General features: G+C 49.9%; 5 protein-coding genes across 5 annotated transcripts; 1 reads left to right on the forward strand and 4 right to left on the reverse strand.

Moving 5' to 3' along the window:
* Positions 1 to 1,411: 1,411 nt before the first annotated feature.
* JR316_0008339 (GATA zinc finger domain-containing protein 3) lies at positions 1,412 to 6,987 on the reverse strand (the record flags this gene model as incomplete). The annotated part of the gene is made up of 5 exons (XM_047894054.1): positions 1,412 to 1,663; positions 1,729 to 1,775; positions 1,863 to 1,959; positions 2,022 to 2,960; positions 3,343 to 6,987. 5 exons carry the CDS (start codon positions 6,985 to 6,987, stop codon positions 1,412 to 1,414), a joined length of 4,980 nt encoding a protein of 1,659 aa, XP_047747369.1.
* Positions 6,988 to 14,115: 7,128 nt separating this feature from the next.
* JR316_0008340 (uncharacterized protein) lies at positions 14,116 to 17,023 on the reverse strand (the record flags this gene model as incomplete). Its single annotated transcript, XM_047894055.1, has 2 exons — positions 14,116 to 15,149; positions 15,637 to 17,023. The coding sequence occupies 2 exons, from the start codon at positions 17,021 to 17,023 to the stop codon at positions 14,116 to 14,118; spliced, it is 2,421 nt and encodes an 806-aa protein (XP_047747370.1).
* Positions 17,024 to 20,488: 3,465 nt separating this feature from the next.
* On the reverse strand, positions 20,489 to 22,633 carry JR316_0008341 (ATP-dependent RNA helicase ded1; the record flags this gene model as incomplete). The annotated part of the gene is made up of 4 exons (XM_047894056.1): positions 20,489 to 21,787; positions 21,869 to 22,388; positions 22,443 to 22,530; positions 22,585 to 22,633. The coding sequence occupies 4 exons, from the start codon at positions 22,631 to 22,633 to the stop codon at positions 20,489 to 20,491; spliced, it is 1,956 nt and encodes a 651-aa protein (XP_047747371.1).
* Positions 22,634 to 22,883: 250 nt separating this feature from the next.
* On the forward strand, positions 22,884 to 24,103 carry JR316_0008342 (Translocation protein sec72; the record flags this gene model as incomplete). The annotated part of the gene is made up of 4 exons (XM_047894057.1): positions 22,884 to 23,228; positions 23,284 to 23,604; positions 23,656 to 23,745; positions 23,876 to 24,103. The coding sequence occupies 4 exons, from the start codon at positions 22,884 to 22,886 to the stop codon at positions 24,101 to 24,103; spliced, it is 984 nt and encodes a 327-aa protein (XP_047747372.1).
* A 538-nt stretch (positions 24,104 to 24,641) lies between these two features.
* Positions 24,642 to 26,152, reverse strand: JR316_0008343 (Short chain dehydrogenase sol3; the record flags this gene model as incomplete). Its single annotated transcript, XM_047894058.1, has 6 exons — positions 24,642 to 24,767; positions 24,825 to 25,255; positions 25,323 to 25,354; positions 25,421 to 25,624; positions 25,680 to 25,869; positions 25,945 to 26,152. 6 exons carry the CDS (start codon positions 26,150 to 26,152, stop codon positions 24,642 to 24,644), a joined length of 1,191 nt encoding a protein of 396 aa, XP_047747373.1.
* Positions 26,153 to 26,904: the final 752 nt, after the last annotated feature.

Here is a 26,904-nt window from a genome sequence, read left to right on the forward strand (position 1 = left end):
AGAGCATCGACCAAGAAAAAACAATACGACAATCAGAAATCCGAAAGGAAACGAAGAAGGAAGAACGAAGATCGGAATTAAATAGGCGGAAAAGGAAAAGACAGAAGATGGAAGATGGAAGATGGCAGTAGCGAAAAGCGAAAAGCGAAAAGTAAAGCGGAAGCGGGGGTGTACAAAGAGGTGTACAAGGAGGTGTAGAACGAGAAGGAGGTGTAGAACGAGAAGGAGGTGTAGAACGAGAAGGAGGTGTAGAACGAGAAGGAGGTGTAGAACGAGAAGGAGGTGTAGAACGAGAAGGCGGTGTAGAACCAGATGGGATATTGCGAACAGGAACATGCGTTGTAAATCTGCATGACGTTTTAAATAAAGTCTAAAAAATGAACAAGAAAAAGAGGAAGCGAAAGAAAAGGACAGAGTGTGAGAGGCGCAGAGGCTGGGATTGTTGTACTAACAGATGTGAGGTGGACAAGGCAAGAAACGAGATGAGAGACAAAAAAACACACGCAACGCAGAGAAGAGGCGAAAAGAGGAATAAATAAGTACGTAGCAAGCCGACGGAGACGGAGAGATTGATATCAATAAATAATATATAGACAGACACTGTAGCCCAAGAAAAGATATGATTGCTGTATTATGTAGATTGACACGGGAACAAAAAAAAACACGACATGACAAGAAAGGGATCAGCGAGATGTGGAACGGAGGAGAGCAAAGTTGATAAATAGGGTTCAAACAACAGACGGAACGATGAACGATGAACGATGTACGATGTACGATGGCGCAAGAGAGGGTTGGGGAAAGGACGATTCGATGGGTGGAGGAAGAATCAAATAATTAAGGAGAACAAGAACAAGAACGAGAACGAGGATAAGGACAAGGGGTGGGTGATGAAAAGTGGTATGTATTCATGCATGCCAAAAAAGAAGAAAGAAGGAAAAGAAGAAAGAAGGAAAAAAAGAAAGCAAGAAGGAAGCAAAAAAGAAAGAACTCGAGAAAACTGCGAAAAAGAAATATTAAGAGTCGATGATTCGATGCACAGCATGAACTTGAACTTGAACTTGAACTTGGGGGATATTAGGGGTGGTGGTACATGGCATGATGATTGGTAATTTTGAGTTGTGTTGTGTTGGGATGAGATAGGATGATGATGATGATGTATGACTGTTGGTGGTATTAGCGGTGAACAGAGCGTGGTGAAAGTGTGCAGGGTTAGGATGAATGTCGATGTTGGCGAGGATAGGAACATGGATGGACCAGAGAAGCAGAGAGGTCTACGCGGTAGCAGTGGCTATTGAAGCGACACCAAAGTGGGACGACCGCGGAGAGACGCACGCACAAGCGCATCCACCTCGACCCCGAGTCTCCTCTCCTCTCCTCCACAAAAAGCACAAAAAACGAAAGCAACCTCAACTTAATCAGCCATGTCGCTCCTCCGGCCCTGCGAGCCAGCATATCCATCCTCCTCCTCCTCGCTCCCCTCCTCCGCCGACTCCTCCGGCGCAATAACGTGCATCTGGCCCCCGATCCCACTGCTCAGCACCGTCGTCGGTCCGGCTGCGACGACCATGTGCCCACCGCCGCCGCTGCCGCCGTGCCCGCCTCCGCCCTTGCCGCCGCCCTTTTTGCCTGTTGTGCCTGCTTTCTCTTTGTACCTCTTTTTGATCTAGAAAAGAAAGATCAAGGGAAGGTGTGAGGAAGAGGATGGCAAATGAGTATGACAGCACGCACCATCTTCGCGTATACGAGCCCACAAGCATTGCACAACGTCCGCGGGCCTAGATAGATAAGAAACACATTAAAAATTGATATTTCTTTTTTCTAACCACCAGATACGCAGAACACAACATGAAGCGGAAACGCACCCAAAGGACCGCGGCGCCACTCGGGCGTCGACGTCGCGTTGCACCCCAAACACGTCTGACCATCCGACTGGTTTTCACCCTCGGACGCCGACACTTTCTAAAAATAGACACGACGGTTTTTTAGTATGTTGACATGATAAAAAACAAAAAGAAAATAACCTGGCGCTTTGCAGAGGCGGGGGCGGTAGTGGTAGCAGGCGCGAGATCCTTGCTGTCCTTCTTCGTCTCTCTGTCCCTCTCTCTGTCCCTCTCTCTATCTCTATCTCGGTCTCTATCTCTATCTCTATCCCGCTCACGCTCTCTATCCCTCTCCCTCTCCCTATCACGCTCTCTATCCCTCTCACTCTTCACACCGCCCTTTGCAGACTTTGTATCGTCGCGCATCACCACATCGCCGCCTTTCACACCCACACCCCCATTCGTGCCCCCGCTCCCACTCACATTGTCCACAACCATCGCCATCGCCATCTTCGACGATGACGAAGAAGACGACGACGATACAGCCCCTCCTCCTCCAGAGCTCGACGTAGAGCTCATAAGAGGCGTAGGCGGCGCATTCCTGCGCGCTGCACTCTGTCCACTCGACGCATATCCGTACTCCGTCCCCGCCCCCGCCCCCGTCCCAGTAGACGTGGTACCCGCAGACGGCATAGCACCCGCCAACGAGCTGCCCCCCACGCCAACCCCATTCGGCGGCGACGCAGGCAACGACATCGACGCACCCCCACCCCCACCCCCCTGCGCATGCTTCAAAGCAGCTTCGAGCATCTGCATCCCCAACATCGCATTCTGCAACATCTTATCCACCATCTCAGGCGACATACCCGCGAGCTTCTTGTCCGTCCCGTTCCCGTTCCCGTTCCCGTTCAGCCCAGCACCATTGCCATTGCCATTCGTCATCCCATTGCTCGCGCCGTTCCTCCCACTCCCACCACCGCCGCCGCCACCGCTGAGCGTCGAACTAGACGCAGACGAGTCAGGGCGGCTGTCCGGCCCTGGTCCATTTACATGCCCGTTCGTACTCGCGCTGTTGTAGCCGTTGCCGCTGACGCTTATCCCGTTCAGCTGGTCCATCAACGCGCCGTATGCGTTTACCATCTGGATATAAATGCGTGCATTAGTATGTTTTCTTTTGTTTCGTTGCAGGAAAGAAGGAAGAAATTGCGCATATATGAACCCATTAACCCACAAAACCGAAAAAAAATCCAAAAAAAAATATCATCAAAGATACACTTCGCGCATACAAGAACACCACCCACCACACGCGCCTTCCCAGAAAACAAAAAGACGCGCATACATGACCCGCGACCCGCGACCCCGACCCATAGAACAAAACACAAAACACAAAGCACAAAGCACACACACACAGACACAAAAGAAAAAGAACCCCCAAAACGCGAAAAACCGCGCATACACGAACCACAAAGCACAAACCACACAAAAAAAGTACAACACAAAGAAACTAAAAAAAAACACACACCTTTGAATAATGCCCATCCTGTCCTGCACCTCCTCCAGAACCCGCACCCGCACCCGCACCCACACCTACACCCGTACTTACACCTCCCAACCCCGCACCCAACCCCCCTGCCCCTGCCCCTCCCACACCGACACCGACACCTCCCAAACCCACACCAGCAGCACCACCAGAGCCCCCAATCCCGACCCCCAAAGCCTGCGCCTGCGCCTGGTGCCCAGGCCCAACAAGCTGCGTCTGCTGCGGCTGGATACCCTGGCCCTGCCCATGCCCATGCGTTGACTGGGGTGTGTACGTCAGCTGCGGCGTCTGCGCCTGCGTTTGCGTTTGCGGTTGCGGTTGAGTCTGTGTCTGCGTGGGTTGTGGTTGTGTGTGTGCCTGTGTTGATGTGGGCGTCGGCGTTTGATGTACGTGCGCATGCGCGTGGATCGGTGGGGGTGCTTGGTTTTGGTTTTGGTGTTGGTGCTGCAATGAATGCTGCTGCTGCTGCAGTTGATGATGCGTTATGGGCTGGTGCTGTGATACATGTGGTATATGCTGCTGCTGCTGCTGCTGCTGTTGATGCTGCGACACATGCGGCGGCAAAGGCTGCTGCTGCTGCTGGTGTTGCGACACATGAGGCGGCGGCTGGTGCTGCGAGACGTGCGGCGGAGGCGCAGGCTGGTGTTGCTGGTGCTGGTGCTGATGTTGGTGTTGGTGCTGCGACACGTGCGGCGGAGCCTGGTGTGAAAAGTGTTGCGGTGGAGGCGGCGGCGGAGCATATTGCTGCTGCTGCTGCTGCTGCTGTTGGTTCGGTGGAGGCTGAGGCTGATACTGAGTCTGAGTCTGAGGTTGAGGTTGATACTGCGTCTGCGCCTGAGTCTGCGCCTGAGTTTGACTTTGACCCTGAGCTTGAGCTTGACCCTGAGCTTGAGCTTGAGTCTGATAATGACTCTGCGTCTGCTGACTCTGCAAATGCGCAGGCGGCGGCTGATAATACTGCTGCTGCGGCGTCAACGGAGGCGGGGGCGCGGGCTGGGTCTGATACGACGGCGTCGGTGGCTGCTGCTGCTGTTGGTGCTGGGGAGGCGGCGGCGCCTGGTACGACGTCTGCGGTGTATACTGATACTGCTGCTGCTGCTGGGATTGTGGAGGGGGCGGCTGGAACGCACCCTGTGCTTGTGCTTGTTGTTGTTGTTGTTGTTGGTAACTGGTGTACCCGCCACCTGACACTGAAACGGACACGGACGCGGGCACCGAGACGGGCGTCGTTGTCGTATCGCGTGTTGTCCCTCGCCCTCCTCCGCCTCCGCCTCCTGCACTGCTGCTGCTGCTGATACCGTTCGCCGGTCCACTGCCACTCCCACCACCACCACCACCTCCTCCTCCTCCACCGCGTCGTCGTTTTGAGGAATTGGACGATGAAGATGCCGTGGTTGTCGTTGACGATGGTAACGGCGGTGGCGGCTGGTAATGCGATTGCGAAGACTGCGATGGGGCCTGAGGGTGCTGATAATGATGCGCGGACGAGGAAGATGTCGAAGTTGACACTGAGGACGGGACCTGTCTACCACCACCACCTCCTCCTCCTGTTCCCGCTCCATAGTGCGACTGCGGTGTTGACGAAGAGGAAGAGGATGTAGAGGGTAAAGTCGCAGAGGACTGATATGGCGTCTGCGCGTGATGGTACGCGCTGCTGCTGCTACTACCACCCCCACTCGTTATATGCCCTCCTCCTCCTCCACCAGACGAGCTGTGATACCCACCCGCCCCCGCCCCCGATCCAGATCCAGAATGAGAGTGAGAATTAGAATTAGAATTAACCATAGACGTCGAAGCAGAACCTCCCCCACCACCTCCCCCTCCTCCTCCCCCTCCTCCGCCACCACCACCACCACCGCCGCCGCCCCCGGACCCCGGACCCGAAGAAGACGATGAAGACGAAGGGTAGCCGCGGCCGTAGTACTGCAGCGGCTGCGGGACGTGCTGGAGCTGCATTGGCGATGCGGTCGTTGGGAGCGGGAGGGGGAGAGGGAGGGGCGCGGGCGCGAGGGGTGTCATTTCTTGTTGTTGTTGGTGTTGGTGTTGGTGTGGTTGTTGATGATGGTGTTGAGGATGTTGAGGATGTTGAGAATGTTGAGGGTGTTGAGGGTGGTGCTGTTGTTGTTGTTGATGGTGTTGTTGTTGTTGTTGCTGTTGCTGGTGATATTGCTGGTGAGACTGGCTCTGGCTCTGGCCTTGGGAATGTTGAGAGCGCAGGGAGGTTGGTGGAGGCGGCGCTGGCGCTGAAGTTGAAGCTGGTTGGGAGTAAGACGACGAGGATGAGGAGTGTAGAGGTTGTAGATGAGATTGAGACTGCGATTGCGATTGCGACTGCGACTGCGACTGCGAGGAAGAGTGGTACGAGGACGATGAAGATGCGAGGTGCGACTGCTGCGATGCCGCGCGCTGTAGCGGCGTCTGTTGGTGTTGTTGCTGCTGCTGTTGTTGGTATTGAGAGTGGGAGGACTGGGAGGAGGAGGAGTATATGTCGTGGTGCGGCTGAAGTGGCGGTCTGCTCGTCGTCGTTGTCGTCGTCGTCGAATTGGAGTGGTAGCGATCGCTGCTGTGTCCGTGTCCCCCACCACCTCCACCACCACCTCCGCCTCCTCCACCACTACCGCCGCCGCCGCCGCCGTGCCCAGCGTCCATGGACGACGACGAGGTGGATGAGGAGGGTGTCGCGTGCAGCGGGATAGCGAGGAGGCGCGCGGTGCGCGACGAGTTGCTCGTTGAGAGGCCGTAGCTTGATGTCGTTGTTGTGGAAGGCGGGGGCGGGTTGGACGCTGAGGATGAGGAGAAGGAGAGGCGGGACGAGCTGCCCCCTCCGCCTCCGCCGCTGCTGCCGCTGCCGGTGATATGATTAAGGTACCGCGAGGAAGAGGACGATGGCGGTGGCTGGTGGGCGTATGAGGAGGATGGGTGGTGCGATGAGGAAGAGGAGGAGGATGTTGAATAGTGGTGTGGCCAGCTGCTGCTGCTGCTGCTTCCTCCCCCTCCTCCACCACTGCCGCCGCCGCCGCTACTACCACCACCACCACCTCCTCCACCACCACTTGTGCTGGACGGATGTAGACTCGTATCGGGGGACGCGGAGGACGGCGGGGGTGGAGGCGGCGTCCATTGGTGGTGGTGGTGCTGGGAGCTGTAGCTCGAGCTCGAACTGGGCGGGGGTGGGGGCAGCGCGGCGCTGCTGTGTCCCTGGCTCTGGCTCTGGCTGTGGTAGGTCGTCGTGTACGAGGAAGACGAGGCGGAGGCGGAGGATGTGACGGGCGGTAGGGGCGGTGGGTAGTGCGAGGAGGATGTGGATGAGGAGAGGGAGGAGCGGGAATGGCGGAGAGAGGAGGGCGGGTGGAGGAGGCTGCTCATACCACCACCACCACCGCTGCTGCTACTACTACCGCCGCCGCCGCCGCCGTAATGGCTGTGGTGAGAGTGGGAGTGAGAAGAGTGTGGTGGGCCATAGTGGTCGTATGCCGAGGACGAAGATGAAGATGAGGATGGGGGTGGGAGGTGTGTTGTTGAGCTGGAGGAGGAGGTGGTGGTGGTTGAGCTGGGAGGATAAGACGAGTACTGGTCGTAGCTCGAGGAGGAGTGGTAGAGCGGGTATCGGCCGTCGGATGAAGACATCGCTGCGTTTGGGTTTGGCTAAACTGCTACTACTACTACGACAACCACTTTTTTTTTTTAATTGAAATTGATAAGGCGGGGAAGTGTGGAGGTGCGTGTGTGTTGTGGTGATAGCGCCCCTGATAACGGATACAACGCGCCTGTGGGGTTGGGCGGGTGGTGGGAGAGGGAGATGGAGATGGACTGGATGGGGGCCAGCAGGATAGGGTCAGGGAAGGGAAGGGAAGAGAAGAGAAGGGAAGAGAAGGGAAGGAAGCAGAGGTGGGCTGCCGTGCACGTTCAACTTGACCCGCAGAGCCTAATTCCAACAAGATGAAAAAGGTGACCGTGTTACAAAAATGAAATGTGCGAGTAATAAAAAAAGATTTTAAGAAAAAAAAAGGTGGTGGAGAGTGTAGGTCGGAGGTGGGGACGGACGGCGTTTAATTGTTCTATAAGAGAAAAGAGATCTAGAGAGAGAGAAGTGAGGATCATCCCGTCATCAGTAATGTTATTCCTGGCTATCGGTGGTCGTGGTATTATTCGTGCAGTGTTTTTGCACGCACGGGTCACCGTTGACGTTGGGGTTTTTTGCGTACCTGAGCTTGAACTTGAACTTTTTGCCCTCGTCTCTCTCTCTCTCTCTCTCTCTCTCTCTTTCTCTTTCTCTTTCTCTCTCTTTCTCTCAGATTAGAGCGCCGTGCGTGCAGGGAACATGGGTCGGCTTGATTCGTGGTGGTGGTCCTGGCGACAGCGACAGCGATGGCAGGGCAAGGGCAGGGGCAAGGGCAGGGACAGGCGGGAAGAAATTGGCACTGGCAGAAACGTCAACGGTCAAACTGTAAACGGTCAACGGTCAACACTTGTCATCCATCTGTCCGCTGTCCAATAGGGATTCAGATTCAGATCCAATCCAATTGCACAATGCAATGCAATGCAAGGCAATTATGCAAGGAGGCTGGTGCTGGTTTTGTTGTGAATGTGAATTGTGAATTGTGAATTTGTGAATTGTGGACCGAAGAAAAATAAGCCGAATTTCGGATTCGGATTTGGATTTGGATTTGGATTTGGATCCGGGTTTGTGAGCTGAGCTGTGAGCTGTGAAACTCCCGCCAATACAGTAACTTGGTGAAATCAATAGAACGGAATTAAATGAAATGAAAACAAAAAGCGAGATAGAATTAGAATTGGAGATGCCAACAGCCACGACCACGACGACAACCGCAACAACCGCTACAACAGCAACAACAAAAATTTAAACGCCAAATCAACAGGCACGCGCGCCGGTGATGTTATGCGTTATGCAATGCAATGCAATGTTGCAATGTATATGTAAGTGAAATGCGACGAGTATGTGTATGAGTATGGGTATGAGTATGAGTATAAGTATGGGTATGGGTATGGGTATGGGTATGGGTATGGGTATGAGAAAAAAAAAAAGAGGCCGTCGCGTCCCTGTTCCCTGTTCCTCGTTCACGTTCCCGTAAACGGCGTAGTTATGTATGTACGTATGTTATAGGTGTATAATACGTTATAGGTATAAGCTCAGATGGTGAATTCTCTCATTCTGAAAAGGATACGTTACATGCTCCTACTCCCCTGCCCCTTCCCCTGCCCCTGCAGTGCTTCTCCGTAACTACGCGAAGAAAAACCACACAGACTGAATCTGAAGTCTGGGAGTCTCTGTACGGGCTGGAGAGCCTGGGGCGAGCCGTCATATGCATCATACGAGTGACGAGTCCGGGATTCATCACCATTAACTTTTCTAAATCTAATTCCGCCGTTCAAACTTCAGCCGTCCCATTGGCAGTATTTCACCGTAGTCTGAGACGGTCTGGAGTCTGGATTCAGGGTCGACGACTCGATTCGAAGCGCATCCGCGTCCGGGCGAAATCGCGTCGCGACTCGCGACGACCGTCGACGCGACGCGATTTCGGATTGCTTGTCAATTAATGGTCATCGAGTTAATCTGTAACTTTTTCGCAAGTAAAGTAAATAAATTCTTTTTCGACTGCCATCGTCCACTGTGGACATTAAGTACCAGTATTCTTCGCCTCGTCCCAATGGCAATGGCAATTGGCGGACTGGCTAAGGCGGAGGCTAAGGCGGAGGCGGAGGCGGAGGCGGAGAAAAGAGGCAACGGCAACGGCAACTTGAACCCCAAGTGTTTTATCGTACAAAGTACTAAGTACCACCGTTTTACTATCTATTCAAGACTCGAGACTCAAGTCGCCGATCTAAAACGTCCGTCCGTGTCCGTGTTCGTGTCCGTGTCCGTGTCCATGTGTGCCCATTGTTCAAACGACCTCCACTTATTTTCTGTCATGTCATGTCATATCAGAAGAGCTCAGTCAGATCTGCAGAACTTGAAAGAAAAAAGAAGATATTAAGAGATATCATTAAAGGATCCACTTCTGCCATAAGTCATTGAGCACAGACCACAGACACTTGATGATGATGTTGTTGTTCAATGTTACCCATGGCCAGGAGTGTATAGTCGGACCTCGGACCTATAATATTATAAATATGTAGACTTGTGAGTAAGTAGTATCACCGCGTCATCATATCATTGATCATTGATCATGACATGGACACTTCATAGCCAAAGTCAGGCTGATCCAATCCATCATTCCCTCCTTCAATCTTCCCTCCTTCAATCTTCCTTCCTTCAATCTTCTTCCTTCCTTCAAGTGACAAGTCACGACATAGTTCCCTAACCCTTTCTTAAAATAACAAAATTAACCCTTTCCGTCCCGTCAGTTTGGAACCGCCGTTCAAGACTTTTCTGGATATACCATTACTATAGCTATGAGTATAGGTCATGTAAGGCCCGGCGCGGGTAACTGACGTCGTTGACCTCGATCTCTGACTAGTGACCTCGACTGAGCATTTGCCACTTGCCGCGCAGCTACGCAGCGACGTAGCCACTCGGACACTGGCACGGCGCGCCGCGTCGCATCGCGAAGCGGCGCTGAACATTATCCAAATCCCAATCCTTGCCGCTAGGCACTGGACAGAATTATCTCACTTCTCCCGTTCACGGTTCAGCGCTCACTACATAATGCATAATGCAATGCATAACCATATTTCACAATAATAATAATAAATATCACTGACCAATCCGGTTCCAAGTACCTTAGCCGAAATTAAACGCCGGGCGCTTCACCTTCACCTTCACCTTCAAGTTCAAGGTCCCGTGCCAACTTGTCGTTTTTTTGCTCCCACTGACCCACTGTGCTCCCACTCACGCCGATGCAATGGATTGAAGGATTCGGGGGGTCAACTCGTCGTGTTCACGTACATGTACATGTTCATGTTCATATCCATACTATTGCTAATGCTAGTTCACACGCAGACCCTACTCTCCCTCGATCCACGCTTCCCCAAACTTTGATTATCATGTTATATGAACGTGCGTTACCTTGCTTAGATACAATAGGCATGGATTCCGATGAAATGATAAATCAATCACATACTCACTTATCACATCCAGCCTTGTTCAATGTTTTTTTGGGGTGGCGGATCGGCACTCGTATTCAACGGTCACTGGCCGGTGGCCAACAAGACTTCAAATTCATGAGAAGAAAGGTTAGTTAATATGATATTGACATATGATATAATATAATATCTACAGGATATGTTAATTTTTACTTTCGCTTCCGTGTCGTTACGATTTTGATTGGAATTGTCATTGTCATTGGAGCCTTTTGACGGATTGGATTGAAGTCTGAAGAAGAAGATTGATAATTTAATTCAGTTTGATTGTTTTTTTTCTCAGGCTGGAACCTCCGAGTCCTAATTGCGGAGGGTCGCAGTTGTAACTTGTACTTGCAATAAGATTAGAGGGTGTTACTACTAGTACTACTAGTAATTAGAATCTGAGCTGTACAGATTATAGTAGTATATACATACCTTGGTAGCATGAACTGTACTGGCAGTTTCAGCCTGAGATCAGATAATAATAGCAATAATCCATAGTATCACCGGTCAATATTCAATATTCAATGGTCAGTCGAACAATACACACACGCTTTATCTGTCATCATCCCTATCATCCCTACAAATTCAATTACAAGATCCCTGATCAACGAGTCCCGAAACGTGTTATTGTCGGTGTCACCAATGCCATCAATAGAATTTAGAATCGATATACTTAGACGCGTTTTAGCTAGAAGCGTTTTGGGTTTTTATTAGGAGCTTGAGTGATTCCTTACAATACTAGTAGTCCTACTTGTGGAATCTGGATAATTAATAGATATCACATATAATAGTACCACACATGCTAACTCTAACTCGTGTGCCAGTGTATGAATTCCGCAGCTACATCCAAACTACATCCGATAGGGAATATACTACGCGATCAGTTTCGTCTCACTCTTTTCTCAAGTTTTATTTCGTAACTTTATGTAAGTTTAAAGTCAAAAAGTACAAGTTTAAATTAAAAATACGGCGCGCTCAGGCTGGCGTTAATAATTATTGACACACTGGACGCTGACCAGTGACGGCTGCGCACGTCGTGAGTAATGGTAAGCGACAGTCCCTGTCTGTCACAGTGATAATGATAATGATAATGATAATGATGATGATGTTGTTGGATAACTAGAATGTCAATGCATACAAATTATAATTATAAAAGCCTATAAATATAAACCTCCATTCATTTCGTATCGTTGAAGGCTTGAAAGCTCGAAGCTCAGGCTCAGCATGCCCATTTGCACCCAGCACGCGGGTGTTTTTAGATTACAATTTATTTGCATTACCACTGTACTGTGCCAGTGACCGCTTCACACGGTGCGGCTGGCCACAATTCAATCACGGTATCGCGTAATTCATTTCGATGATTTTCGACTTGAAATAAACCCGAGCCTGAGATTATTGATACTGATAGTAATACTAATACATAACCTTACCTACCTACCTACCTACCTGGGCCACGAAATGTGCGTTGCAAAAACGATACTGTACATACGCGATATATTAATATTTGATATTCCCATGGTGGATCACCCGCTTCGGACAAAGCGTGAAAACTGAATATACATACTCTTCGCACTCCCGAGTCCCTGGCACCGTCTAATCGTATTGGTATTTAAATTGTCCGTCACGTCAGTTTATAGCCTCTTTGACCTGACGACGAGACAAGGAGACAGATGCCGTCTGCTGAGTCGTTACTACATACTTAGTGGTGAGAAAAAAAACAATTCATGATACCATTGTCTGAGAATTCAGACTCCATAGATTATATCTGTGCGTCGGTTCTATCTTCTTTTTTTTCGCCTATGCTTATCTTGAAATTTCCAAAGTGAGTGGTCCATTCAGTTGAGGATCGGTGTAACAGCCATGGATTATCCGACCAGTATTTTTAGCACGTTCAATGAGGATTGTTGGCGTTGATGAAACTTGGAGTTGTATCAGCTTAAAATTACTAACCATAGCACCATTGGCCTATATACCATACTCCATATCCAACATATGCCTTAAAATTTGACACAAAAAAAGCCGATCGAACTTTGAGTCAAAGCCAGAGCCAGAGTCAGAGGGTGTCCTCCCGGATTAACGCAGCACATCATCATAGTCGTCATAATCATCGAATTATTTGGTATAACAGTATAATAAACCCACGACAACTCCCAGACAGTCCGAGCGCCCTTTCTTCCCTGCTCCCATCCGTCCCACCGACACCGCACCACCATTCCATGCCCCATGTCCGACCATGTATCAGCAATGGAACACGATTTGATCTGGCTTCAATTTCATTCCAGCTTATGCGTGCACGAGCACCTATTTAGAAACATTAGTAGTATACATACTTCACGTTATCTATAGAGGCAATACGCTTAGCCTGTGTTGGTTGCAGGGAACCTCCAAAGGAGTCAGCTTCCTACATTACTGTGTATTAATAACACGTTATGAACTCATAACTTACGACCATTGACCTTTGAGCGTTGAATCGGTATAAGAATTATGCCGTCGTATTAGATGATACATTTTGCATTCGTGGCTGGAAAATCAATCATATTAATTCCAATATGAAGTTAACACGTTCTCATTCTCACCTATTACCCCGTCGCATGTTCTCCCACGGTACAAAACCAGCTTAATAAGATGAAAAAGGAAATGAAAACCGACAATGCACATATCAAATAGCAGTCATTCAAAACCCGAGCTCAGAGGATATCACGAACAAAAATACAACCCCTTTGAAGCAACGCGTCGTGACCACTGCAATAGACTACCATATAAGGCAATTTAAATTCTATTTGTAGCAGCGTGGTCTCACTGTGATGGACCAAGCACGTTTCGCAGCCATACCGAAAATAAATCATGAGATATCATTCACCACCCAATATTATATGATTCTTCAACAACATATTACTTGGCACTGCACTACAGACTACAAATCCAAGTCTTACTTGTAACAGTAAGTAATAGTCGCTGAAACACTTCTGACATAGAAGATGTATAAGTAACACATTAACTAAATTTAATAGGCGGTCGATCTTTCAAGGCGATGCATTATACGTGGTGGACGACGAGATGAAGGGATAAGGGGCTCCATGTTCCATATAAACGGAGAGAAAGATAACCAAAAGGATGCGAACTTAGACTAAATGTGAGGGGATAGTGTGTGTGTGCCATTGGATAGTCTGTGTACATGAAAGGAGGAGACTGTCGTTAATGAGGAATTGAATGCGAGGGAAGGGAGAAAGAGAAGGAGGTGACGAAACGTTGTGAAAGTGATTTGTTGAAGGATGCGTACATGTGAGATTAATCATGCCGTGGGAAATGAATGAATGAATGAATGCGATGTGATGCGATGCGATTATTTAGTGTGATTGCGTATTGCGACGATGATGTGTGTGTTTGTGGAGAGAGAGCGAAAGAAGGAGAGGTAAAGAGATATCGAGAGTAAAGAGAGATGAGAAAACGAGAGGAAGTTGTAGTAAAAGAAAGAAGAGGTAGAATATGAGATGGAAAGACGCGCGCGAGAGAGAGAGGAAAAATAAGCCAAAACTCCGATTCACAGAACGGGTGGATCGAGAAGAAAAATAAAGAATGAAAACGGAAATAGAGAACGAGAAAAAAAGAGATAAAAAGTCAGGAAGAAAGAAAGTCTATGCCATAATGAGGCCGACCCTTGTCAGATCGTTACCCATCTGGCCCACGCCCTCCTTTCCACCTGCCGGCTTTCAACCCTTGGCCATCTCCGTTCGCGTGGACGTCCGCCACCTCTTCTTCTTCTTCGTATAGATCTTCATCATCTCCTTCTCCTTCCTCAGAAGGGGGAGGGGCCGGCGGATGATGAGCAGTGGCGCCAAGTTTACCACTGGCAGCTTTCGCAGCTCGTTCCCTCGCTCGGCGCCGCCTCTTCAAAATCTTCTTCCGATTCCTCACGGCCTTCCTAAAGGCAGCCTCGCTCCCATAGAAGAGATCATACTCGCAAAAAGCGCAGATCCATTCCTCTGCGGGGTTCTTCAGCGGTATTAGCGAACCTCCATGATTTGCTTGTGCAGTTGGAGTTCCACGAGGAGGCGTATTGCCATCAACTGTGTTTTCTTTATCCCTCTTCCCCTGTCCCCTCTTCCTCCGCGGCGGGATCTGAGCAGTCAAAAACTTTATAGGCAGCGGTGAAACGCCCAGATAAGCTCCTGCTGCGCCATGATGCCCATCTCCACTATGCGGCAGCCTTGAAGGGACATAATTCTTCAAGTGATGTGGATTCGACGCATTAGCCAGAGTAGACCGTTTCTTTTTCTTGCCCTTTGGCTTCCCTCCTCCGCTCGCCGCAGTCCCACCACTAGCCACACCATGATCGCCAGCATTAGAAGAAGGCGCAGTGGTGTTCGCAGTAGGCGTGACGGTAGTGACAGAAGCTGCCGCAACGTTCTGCTGCTGGTCCTTCGTCTTCGCCGCCTGAGCTTGCATCTGGGCCTGAGCCCTCTCCGCCCTTTCTCGGTCTCTCTCTTGCCTTTCTCGTTTCCCTTTGCCACCTGTAGCCTTGGCTGATTTCCCAGTACCATCACCACCAGCTCCTCCTCCAGTGCCGCCTGACCCACCGTGCGCCGTTGCGGCAGCGGCAACAGCCATCTTTGCAGCTTTCGCAGCTTGCTTCTCCAGCTCCGCCTCGAACCGCTTTCGAAGACTCGCCACTTCTTCCTTTGTTGCAATCAATCGGTCGGCAGCTGAATTTTCAAGTCCGAATCGAAGGCATGCAGTAGGAAAGCAGCGACAGTATACCATGGATGATCGGAAACAGGTGCAGGTGCAGCAACAACAAGAATAGTCGGTCGCGGAAGGAATGCATAGAAACGCGCGGTTGAAGTGGCAAAGAAAGAAAAGAAAGACAATAATCAGAAAGCGTTCATCGATAAGGGTGAGATGAGAAGATAATTCGAGCCATCGTGTGGCCGGGAACAACATGAGCGCGCGATGGCATAGGAGGAATGCAAGGTGAGAGACATGAAAAATCCAAGCCAACAAATTTCCGAAGGGACTGTCCGGATAATCATGTGTCATGTGAAATCATACATCCAATGCCATTGGCCAATCATATCCCAGCCCACACAATTGACTTCAAGTTGTCAATGAATTGCGGTTTCAAGAACAACGAAACAGGGCGTGACAAAAGGCAAAAAGGGAAAAAAAGAGGAGAGCAAGAAAAACACTCACTACCGCTAGGACAGGAAAACTCGAATTCACATTCAGGAAAAGGTACGGCATCCGGATGTCGTATTCTCCTCTGCGGCATGGCGAGCATGATCTTCATCGCACGCGCCAGGCGAACAGTCCTCCTCTTCGACTTGCGAACTGATAATCCCTGTGCTCGAGCCTGTGCATGCGGGTCATCCGAAGAATCTGGACTGGAATTTGTCTTGCTCAAACCACCGGCCCCGTAGGCACGGTACCCATAACTAGCGCTGGTCAGAGCTTGATCCAATGCTAAGGTATCGCCATGCGAGAGAGCACCCATGACAGCAGCTAGTTGCCTCTTCCGACTTTTCAGCAATTCTTTATGTTGTAGTCCAGCGAGAGTAACGGCCATCAATTTACCCCTTTTGCGAGCAACCATGGCGAGCTGTCCAGGGAACGGTGCAGGAGGGTAAGGGTGAGCTGGATTGCTGAAGTTCGGGGAGTGTGATCTTTCTCGTTCTCGTTCTCGTTCTCTGTCTCGTTCGCGTTGGAACTGCAGTTGAGCATCATCATCCTCAAAACTGTGAACAGGTCCTCCTTCTAATGAGCCGCCATCTTCCTCCAAATATCCTGACGAGGGGCTTCCAGGTCGTATCGTGCCTTCCGGCCCTCCAGGAGACATGTTGGCGGGCACCTTGCGTTTCTTGGTATTTCCAGGTTGACGCAAGTGATCCATATAATCTCCGTCTCCTCTCCCATCATCTTCATCTCGACTACGCCCACCCGGGTTCCTCCCCAAATTCGAGCCTGCATCTGCATTCGGACCATTCACATCCGCACCGTCGCTGCCTAGACTCATTCCGGCCAGTCCCAAACCGAGCGATCCCAAACTACCCATCGCTACACCAGCGGCGGCGGCAGCTGCAGCCGCAGCCGCAAAGTGCACGCCGAACTCCAGTGAGTCGAGGTCGGACATAGGAAGGGGAATTTGTCCATTTCTTCCAGCAGCAGTGACGGCAGATATCGCAGCGGCAGCCGCCGCCGCCGCCGCGTTACTGGCGTTTCTGTTTTCGCCATCGACGTCCGTTTCACCAACACCCATAAATCTTTGCGAACCAGCCATGGGAGGCAGGTAATAGTCCTGCAGCGACAGACTCCCCATGAGTTCGTCGCTTTCAACCACAAGATCCTCTACGGAAGTGGCCCCATTGGCCATAGCTAAATGCCTTTGAACGACCTGTTGTGCGATGTGCTCAAAGAACGGCAGGTCGGGAATGGGTATTCCTGATGGTGTGGATGACATCGACAGTCCGTTCTCATTGTCCGCGCTGACTGTTGTCCGACGTCTCTTTGGGAGAGGTTTTACCCGACGAAGGGCAGGAAATTCGGGAACGTCAAAGATTGGTGACGGTGACCCGCGATTCATGTTGAGGACTCCTCTTGCGCTGCACGAGTTCTGCTCTTTGCTGGTTGCGTGGTCGTCGTGGTTGTTGTAAGGGTTTCCTTGGATAATTCAGGGATGCCGTTACTATCCTTTCAGAAGGAAACGTGGCCTGAGCTTCTCCTGTGAGACTGATGAATTGATTGTGTGTGTATTTGTTGAGAAGGGAAGAAAGGGTGTGTAGCTTAAGTGATTCTTCGCAAGGCTGACAACAAATGATGTCCAATGTTCTGTGAGCAAACAAATATGTCAGCGACCACAATCAAAATAGAGAGATCATTTTAAAAATAATTAAAAAAAAGATGAGAGCACTACATTTGTTCGTCAAGTGAATCCGAGTGAAAGAGATGTAAAGGCAACGGAGTGATTTAAAGAGGAGTGGGCATGAGTAATGAGTGCCAAAATAGAATAGGCACATATGTGTCTGATTTGGCTCAGAGGCCCAGCTGCGCATCTAAACACGACGTTGAGGGCTGGCACGGTATCCTGCGAAGCAGATCCAGAAGTAGCACCGAGTACAAGCCAAAGAACAAGCCATCAACATGCAAAGATGAGACACGCTTGACTCAACCCGGAGGGGAGGCGTCGTACTCTTGGGGCTCAAGTGTACGCAAATGGATGTGTTGGTCGGCCTCGCAGCTACAAACAAATCCATCCAACAAGATACATCGCCAATTGTTTTTGAGCTGATGAACAACACATCACATACACCGGGAGGTGACGTGGACCCATCGACGGAAATAATAGCAAATCGTTCCGGGTGCATGACAAACCACATCTGCCATCCCGCTGCTGAGAGAAAACACTGCCCGACGGCAAAGGACGTCAAGGAAGACAGAACAATCCATCCTCCACGCTGCGTCTACCAGCCAGTGTACAATCTCCTGGACCGACATACGGCAAGATCCTAGCCCACGCCCAACCCAGCTCCTCCATCAGAACCGAAAGCAACCAGGGAAATGGAAAAAAGCGAGGAAGAAAAGAAAGGGACAATGCACACCTCGTTTCCCCCTCCTCCTACAAATTTGCCCCGACGATCACAGACAGTGCTCAATTTGCAATTGGTCCACCTGCTCCCTTCCTGTCTTTTCTTCCCTTCGTATCAAGTCTCTCTGGAAATTCTAGAACCAGAGAGTAGATCCTCGAAAGTTTGTCCCTCGAGCGAGATTACCAGCGAGATGCGTGAAAGAGGACAAATAGAAATGATAAAATACGCTTATAAAGAGAGCGTGGTCATGCAACGGTCGAAAATGTGTGTATGTGTGTGATTCGCTCCTGCTTTGCGTTTTTGAGCGTTTTGCGAGATTGTTATAAATCACACAAAAGGGACGGAAAGGAAGTTGTGTGGCGAGAATTAAATTTGGGGTATATCACGAAATCAGTTCGTGACGATTTGTGTCGCCGATTGCCGGAGGGGATTTCCAATTCCTTCTTACTCCTAACATTAAGTTTTTTGTTATTTTTTTTCTTTTCATTTCCAGCAGGAACCGCTCACACTTGCAGGACCTTCGGGCGTTTGACACAGAAACAGAATATATAGATAATGATATCGATACCAACACAAAGCGAAAGTAAAAGAAAACACTATGTAGTTACTAATGCAGAACAATAAAAACAATCACTGCAGACTGGCAGCCCAAATACCGAAACAACGAAGCGAAGGCAACCCTCCTCCTCGTGTTCGGACACAAACTACAATCTACAAAATTATAAAACGTCCTCTGCATCGTATCAATGTACGTAGTAACAACCGGGTACCAAAAGGGTAAGGGCGAAAAAAGAAAGAAAAAAAAGAACAAGGGAAGAAAGAAAGAAAACAAACATCAAATCTCGAACAAGAGTGCTGAAAGAAAAGTGACCTAAATCTTACAATCGTCTTGTGCTGCAACAAAAAATCACATCATGACAAAGAAAAGAAAAAACATAAGAAGAAAAAAGGCGGTGAAAGGGGGCAAATGACAACGACAGTGAATAGCTCGATAGCGGGTAGAAGAATGGCGCTACCGCCGCGAGGTCGCAGTGTACGCCGAAAGATACAGGGTCAGGGTGCCGGGTGGTTCATCGAAAGGGATCCGTCGCTATTCCCGCAAAAATGAATAAATTAACGCCTGGAAGTTGCCTTTAATGTATTGAAGGGTATCATATCCTATCGATACCGGCGGTGGGTTTCGCAAAAGGTTGAAGGGATCGATGGCGGGCGGGTATCAACATGAACAAGCAAGCGAAGACAATGTGATACAAAATTGCGAATATGGTGGCCGACAGCGATGAGGGCGGGGGCGGAAACGGGTCTAGGAAGGACGACGATGGTAAGACGATGCAGATGCAACTTTGCCCGTGGAGAACGAAAAAAAGGCTCGATATAATAATGATGACGATGATGACGAATGAATTGGATTGAAATGCGTACGTTGCACGTCCATGCATATAACAAAAAAATGAGGAAAAACAAAGGTCGTAAAAAAGGGTAGGTGGATAGGACACGTATAAGAGGCGGGGCTCGGGGGTGGAGTGAAGAGGTCAAAATGAATTGATCCTAAATCATTCGCCAACCAACCCGTTTTTTAAAAAATTAAGATACTAATCTGTTGTGGGTGGGTAATCGGATTGGTATGGTAATGGTATCATATGCCCGCGTCTATCTGTATGTAAATTGTGCCGGCGGTTTGTATCTTCTATCTGTACGATCTTTCTCGTTGTGTGAATGCGAATGTGAATGTATGATAATGCGATGTGGAATGCGATGTAGATGCGATGAGGTGATGCATGATAGGTGTGGAAAAAATACGAGAACGAAAACCATTAACCGAATATCGAATTGGGCGGTGGATGTTTTGGGAGAAGTTTGATGCATGCGTACATGCATGATATTAGATTGTGCGCGAAAACAACTCGATATGTGGGGTGTGTGTGTGGGTGTAGGTAGAATGGTGTAGCGGTTATTAGGTCGTCGTCGTAGGTGTCTTTATCATACAACATACATTCTAGAATCATACAGAGGAAAGAGAAGAGAAAAGCTGAAAACAAAGGGTCCCTCTATCCGGCATAATGATGGTTGTAACGTGTGTCGAAGCCGCCTAAAAGGTGGAAAGAAATGTTTTGCATGAATGCAACGGACGCGACGAGTCATTACAGAGCAGCACAAAATAGGTCATTGACCCTGCGACAACAAGAGGTTCTATATCTCGATGTCACAGAAGTCGTCATGTCGTGAATGGAGATTCAGGTCGAGGAAGGGGTCGAGGTCGAGAGTTGATGGGAACAGAAGGAAAAAGTTCATGGCTCGGTGAATTTTTTTTTGGTTTTATGGAGTGTGGTTTCTGTTTCTGTGCATAGATGGGCAATAGCATAGTTGAAGCGATAAGAGGAAAGGAGACAGAGGGCATAGACGAAAAAACCAAGGGAGGAGAAGATAGCCTTCCGCCTCCGCTTCAGTGGCAAACAAGAAATTTACCACCAGCCATTCTGACCTCCGGAAGATCCACCGTATCCTCCACCGCCATAGCCACCGCCACCGTATGAACCGACAGAAGCCGAGCGAGGGTTGAAGCCTCCGCCTCCCCCATAAGGAGCTCCGCTGCCATATCCTCCGCCGCCTGTCCTATAATCCCTTCCGCCACTGCCTCTAGCGCCGCCACGTCCGCCACGTCCACCACGGCCACGGTAGCCGCCGCCACCAAAGCTGGCTTCATGCGCGACTGTCTCCAACCAGTTGGGAATGTCCTGGTTGGCCTCCCTGAGGAGCTCCACCAAATCCTTGACAATATTCTTGTTGCCACGGTTGAAGAATGCCGTGCTGATACCAGTGTTACCGGCACGACCAGTACGACCGATACGATGGACATAGTCGTCGATGTCTGAAGGAAGATCGTAGTTGACAACGTGAGTGACGTTGGGAATATCGAGTCCACGGGCAGCTACAGCAGTAGCAACCATGATGGGGGTTCGGCCTGTGCGGAAGGTCTGCAGAGCCATCTCACGCTCACGTTGGGTGCGGTCTCCGTGGATAGAGGTCGCTGGAAGGTTGTTGCCCATAAGGAAGTCGCTCAGCATATCAGCCATGCGTTTTGTCTCAACAAAGACAAGGGTAAGACCCATATCATCCTTGGATTGAGAAGCAAGAATGTCCAAAAGTACGCTGCGTTTATCGTTGTCCTCTACGTACTCGATCTTCTGGGTGATATTCTCCGATGTGCTGCCTACGCGTCCTACACTGAGGAAAACGTAATCCTTCAAAAAGTCCTTTGCTAGCATTTGGATGTCGCGTGGGAAGGTGGCGCTGAACATGAGAGTCTGACGATCGGCAGTCCCTGGCATGTCCTCTCCTTGCACGATGCGGCGAATCTGGGGCTCGAAACCCATGTCCAACATGCGGTCAGCCTCATCAAGAACGAGGTACTTGATATTGGCAAGACTGATGCGACCACGTTCGATCAAATCAACGAGGCGTCCTGGTGTGGCGCTAAGAAGATCACATCCGCGTTCGATGGCGCGAAGTTGTTGATTGATATCAGCACCACCATAAACAACAGCAGGTCGGACCCAGGAGCGATAAGCAAATTTGCGGGCCTCCTCGTGGATTTGAGAGACAAGTTCGCGAGTGGGTGCCAAGATAAGAGCTGTAGGATAAGCTTTGCGAGAGCGTCCATATCCAGCTCCTGCGGCCTGCTCTGGTGGCGCACGAGGCCCTTGAGCGAAGGAAGCGGACAAGATAGGGAAGAGGAAACCGCCAGTCTTTCCGGAACCGGTCTATCAAAAAGAAAAAAAAAGGAGGAAAAGGAGAAAGTCAGATGACAAATTTATTTGTTAGCCGAGCGGGAACAAGCTTACTTGAGCACAAGCCATCAGATCCCTTCCTCCTGCAACGATGGGAATAGAATACTTTTGAACGGGGGTAGGGGTGGTGTACATGGCAAAGCCAATATTCTCCAAAAGAACGGGGTCCAAAGGAGGGTTGGTGAAAGAAAGGACAGGCTCGGGCACGCCAGCACCGGTAGCCTCGACGGGAATATCGTCGTATTTTTCAAAGTTGATGCCAGTATGTTGCTTAGAGGGGTCGGTTGCATCACCGTACAACTCCTTCTCCATGCGCATGTTGCGGCCGCCGACGATATGTTTGCCATCCTTCCAGATACCATAGCCGAAGCTTTCGCGCTGGACAGGAGAGTCGGTGCGGGAAGCAGGAGAGGACCAGTTGGAAGCGGGGGCACCTTGGGAGCCAGCCCAGCCATTCATGCCTCCGCGAGGGGAGCCACTGAATCCACCTCTGCCAGAAAAGGCACCTCTGGACTCGAAACCGCCACGGGCGGCCTGAGGGGGAGGTGTTGCATTGCGACCAGCCCAGCTGTTTCTGCTGAAGAAAGGGTGAGTAATAAAGCCTAGACTAGAGCGAAAGCGGACATACTCGTCAGCGAGAGCAGGAGAAGAAGCAGCCCGCTGCACATTTCTGAGATGTGGAGGAACATATGCAGATCTACCAAGACCTAGAGCCTCTGAGACTGAAGTGAGCTGTGTGGGGCGGATTACATGGCAGCAAGGCGGCTCACCAAATTGAGATTCTAAACCTGAGTTTCCGTTTGCAAGACCATTTGTCATATTAGTCGTAGAAATAAAGGTCTGTGGATTTTAGAGAGAGATTCCTTTCGTAAAAATGAAAGAGAAAGAGAAAAGTGTTGTTCTAAGATGGGGAAGATCAAAGAGCGGTCTGCCTATAACAGAAAAAATTGTCCGAGCTCCAGCAAAGGCTGACATAAGCACCTCCTTTCTCAGGGGCACGTGCTGATGCGTCGATCGACGCACGCGAAATTAAGGACGTGGCAGAGAGCACTGTCGATTAGCTACTACCATGTCCCACTCGCATACCCATGCCCCCGGCGAGGAGCACTCCCACTCACATGGCCCCCAGCAGCCCCAGCCCCAGCCCCAGATGCCCCAGCCAGACCCCGCCATGCAAGCCCTCATCGACCAGGACTATATTCCTTCCCCACTCACCCTCTCCGCAGACAACGCCAACGCTCTTTGCAGTGCCCACAAGCTCGAAAAGTGTGATGACTGCAATGTCGACTTTATCAATGTGAACCGTCTTTCGCGGCTGCTCGTCGCCAACCCCAACCTGCTCTGCCCGCCACCCAGCAATATCGTCTCGCAGAAGCTCACACAGATGGTCGTGTCGACCAAGGATGAGGGAAATGTGAGTTGGCCTGTTCGTGCGCTCTTCTAAATTTACACAATTCAATTGCGCACAGGTTCTGTTCAAAGCTGGCAACGCCCTCCAGGCAGTCGCTAAATATACCACCGCCGCGTCGCTTGCCGTCCAGCGTCCGCCTTGGGAGGACAACCGATTTATGCGGGAAGAACTCTCCACCGCCATCTCTAATCGCTCGGCGGCTTACTTTGATCTCCACGACTACATCTCCGCTCTCGCCGACGCAGAGACTGTTATTTCTATCCGACGCAATTGGAGCAAGGGTCATTTCCGAAAAGCAAAAGCTCTGCTGGGCCTTGGTCGCTACCGCGAAGCTGCCGATGCGGTCCGTCTAGGATTAGATTTTGAGCCAACAAGCAATGTGAGTGTCCTTTACATGTCTCTCCGTGTATGCACCTTAATATTTGTTCAGGAACTACTCTCTTTTCTGGCCGACATTGAGCGCGTCGAAAAGAGAATGGATGAAAAGAAGTTAGAGGCCAGACAAGCAAAAACCGAGCCTGTATCTTCATGATACCCTACATGTTATTATTCCACTCATGTTGTACTATTCTTCCCCTGATCCATCGTTATCTTATACTTGGAGTTTTCTTGCTAATGCCGTCCTATTATGACACTTGTCACTGACACAGCTACCAACGCTGCTGAAACGAAGCGCCCTCAAAGATGCGTCTAAAAATAGAATGGCTTGGACAATAGGGGAGGTCAGAGTGGACGATTCGGAGGCGATTCGCGAACGATTCAGGTCAGGATTCAAGACCGATTCTGACGCAGAAATTTGCTTCCGAAGCGCGATTCACTCTGACCCCCCCATTTCAAAACTTCGATTCACCTTCGATTCAGTAGGCGATTCACGGTAGTATTAGCCGAGTATTTTACTACTTTGATGCTAGCCTCCTTCTGTTTGGCCCGCCGTGTAGATTTTGCTTTTTTGGCCTGTGTTTTGGTAGGATTCTTGGGTAACGTGGTCTTGCTGAGCGATTTTGACGATGCTGAACGAGTTGTACGACTCGAATTTTTGGCGGCCATAGTGAGAGCCTCACAGAAAGAGTCTGTGTATCACACCAGCCCTCACGATGATGGAGAAAAATCTTGATCATGTCAAGATCAAATATATAATTAGGTAAATTGAAAATAATTAATAAATTAAATACTGCTCGATTCTGCTGAGTAGAATCAAGCTGTTGAATCGTCTCTGAATCGTCGAAGCGGCTCCCAGAGCCGCTTCGACGATTCAGCGATTCGGCGATTCACGTTCTGAGGCGATTCAGCGTCTTCCCACGCTTTTGATGACCAGAATCGTCTCTGAATCGTGTCGCTGAATCGCCTCCGAATCGTCCACTCTGACCTCCCCTAATTGCTATACGGTTTATTCTTAACTCTAACTACATCGCTGCTTCAGATACCTTGAAACACAGACTCTGGCAATGGATCCAACTGCTTCTTTGGCGGAGGTGTCAAGTACTCTTTCGCAATCTTCTCGACCTCGGGATCGACCTTGGTCAACTCCTCCAGAAGATTATCCTGCATTACCAACTATTAACATTCACCCTCCTGAATAAAAACAAGTACAACACTCACCCAGAGCAAATCCTGCGCCTTTCGCCCCTCCTCCCCAATCACATAATCGCTGGGCTCGGAAATGGACGCATTTGAGATATACGCTCCCTTCATCTTCGCCTCTCTCTCCCTCGTGCGCTGGCGCGCACTACCGCCTCCTGCAGCATTCTCGCTCTCATCGCATCCCAGCGCTGCCCACACGACTTGACGGCTGCCCTCCTCCGCCGTGCGCGCGAGCACCCTCTCCATGAACCAGTCGAACCACGCGCGCGGCCCGGTGTAGGTGGAGCGCAGGTTCGAGTAGCAGTAGCCTGGGTTTACGGCGTTGACGATGATGCTTGCGGGTGGCTCGTCAGTGGTGAGGTCCGGAAGGACTTCTTTGCTGGCTTCGTCGTTTGTGGAGTCGAGGTTGAGGCGGTCATTGAGCGCGCGTGTGAAAAGGATGTTCAAAACTTGATTGATAATTCAATAAGATCCATCAGCATATTCTCCTTTCCCCGCGTCCAAATCAGAGCTCACGTTTCGTCTCGGCGTATCTGTTCCCCTGAGTTCTGTGATTTGCACGTCAACGTCTTGGTGAATAGCACATATGATGGCTCTGGGAGTTGTGAACTCACTTTGATGTAAAATTATCCAATCCTCCGTATGCCTTCAACGGGTTAGGCGCCTCCAGGATGGCCGGGTCGATTTTGGCCCAATAGTGGACTTCACTAGAAACCACCACAATCCGTGGCGTGACGTCATACTCTTTGGCCGTCTGCACCATAGTTGGGAGGAGCAGGAGCGCAAGGAGCGACGTCGCGAGGTAGTTGACTTGGAAACTATAACGATTAACATATATTGTGTTGTGTAGTTAAATAGTTTTGGCGCCCGTACCTAGTTTCCCAGCCGTCTGGTGTGGTTTCAAACTTGGCAGAGGGGAGGATCGCAGCGTTCTCGACAAGAATGTCGAGCCGTCCCCCGCCCTCCTTTTCAAAGCGCTCAGCAAACGCCTTGACAGATGCGAATTCGCCCAGATTGAGAATCCACAGCTCTACGTTCTCGCACCCCGTCTCCTTCTTAATCTCTAAATAAAAGGGGGTAAAAAATCGAAAAAATGTGATTGAGGAATTTAGCGTCATGTCTCAATCAATATACTCACGCTCAACGGCGGCATCGCCCCGCTCTTTGCTCCTGCACGCGAGGATAAGCCGTGCGGGCTTCATCCGCGCAAAGTGTTTCGCTGTCTCTAATCCGATGCCAATATTTGCCCCAGTGACGATGATTGTCTTCCCCCTGAGATCCCTCACGATTACTGGCGCTACGGGACTCCGCTGCTGGCTAATGAACTGCCCGATAGTGAGCTGCATGGTTTAAAGTCTGTTACGAATCTGTTGGTGGATGAGAAGGGTAGGTGTATTGGTGAGGATGGAGTGAAAGGGAGAGAGAAAGGAAAAGGGAAAAAATAAAGATGGAATGGAAGAAATGTTTGCTTTGTCGCAGTCATATTAGAGACACTGTGCGGATGAATCACTTTGTAGTGTCTTGTCTCATAATTATCACCATCCCTTCACAACTTAGGAAGGACCGTGATTCCCCTACAGCAGACATTCGTCTGGATTGTGAACTCAGCAACAGGTTACAACAACAACATTGCTGTGTAGCTAGATTCCTGGAACGGAATTTTAATGGAGGAACTGTGTAATGACATGAGAGACGGGCGCTTATTCATGACAATGGCAAATGATATTCAACAATGACATCACTGCTGAAATTTGCCCCTGAATACTGACAGTCCGTATTCTTCAAAAATCAAATGGAACTTGAAAACGAAATCCGTGTTTGATGCCGCAGTGGTAGTAACATACAGCTTACTGAACTACCCTGGCGATCTACAGAGTACCGAATCATTGCTCTGACAGTAAGTATAGTACGCGTATACCTGACTACGCAAATCATATTGCTTAATTATCTCAAAACGAAGAAGAACATGCCTCTGCACATGCTTTGTATCTGTAATAATCATCTACGTTCATCAGCAGGCTTATAACACAAAATTGACTCGTTGAAGATCATGCCGCAGCCCTTGCGCGTATCGGCGAATCAAATATAAAGTTTGCGT

The sequence above is a fragment of the Psilocybe cubensis genome, chromosome 7 (assembly GCF_017499595.1).
Source record: "Psilocybe cubensis strain MGC-MH-2018 chromosome 7, whole genome shotgun sequence".
NCBI classification, from domain to species: domain Eukaryota; kingdom Fungi; phylum Basidiomycota; class Agaricomycetes; order Agaricales; family Agrocybaceae; genus Psilocybe; species Psilocybe cubensis.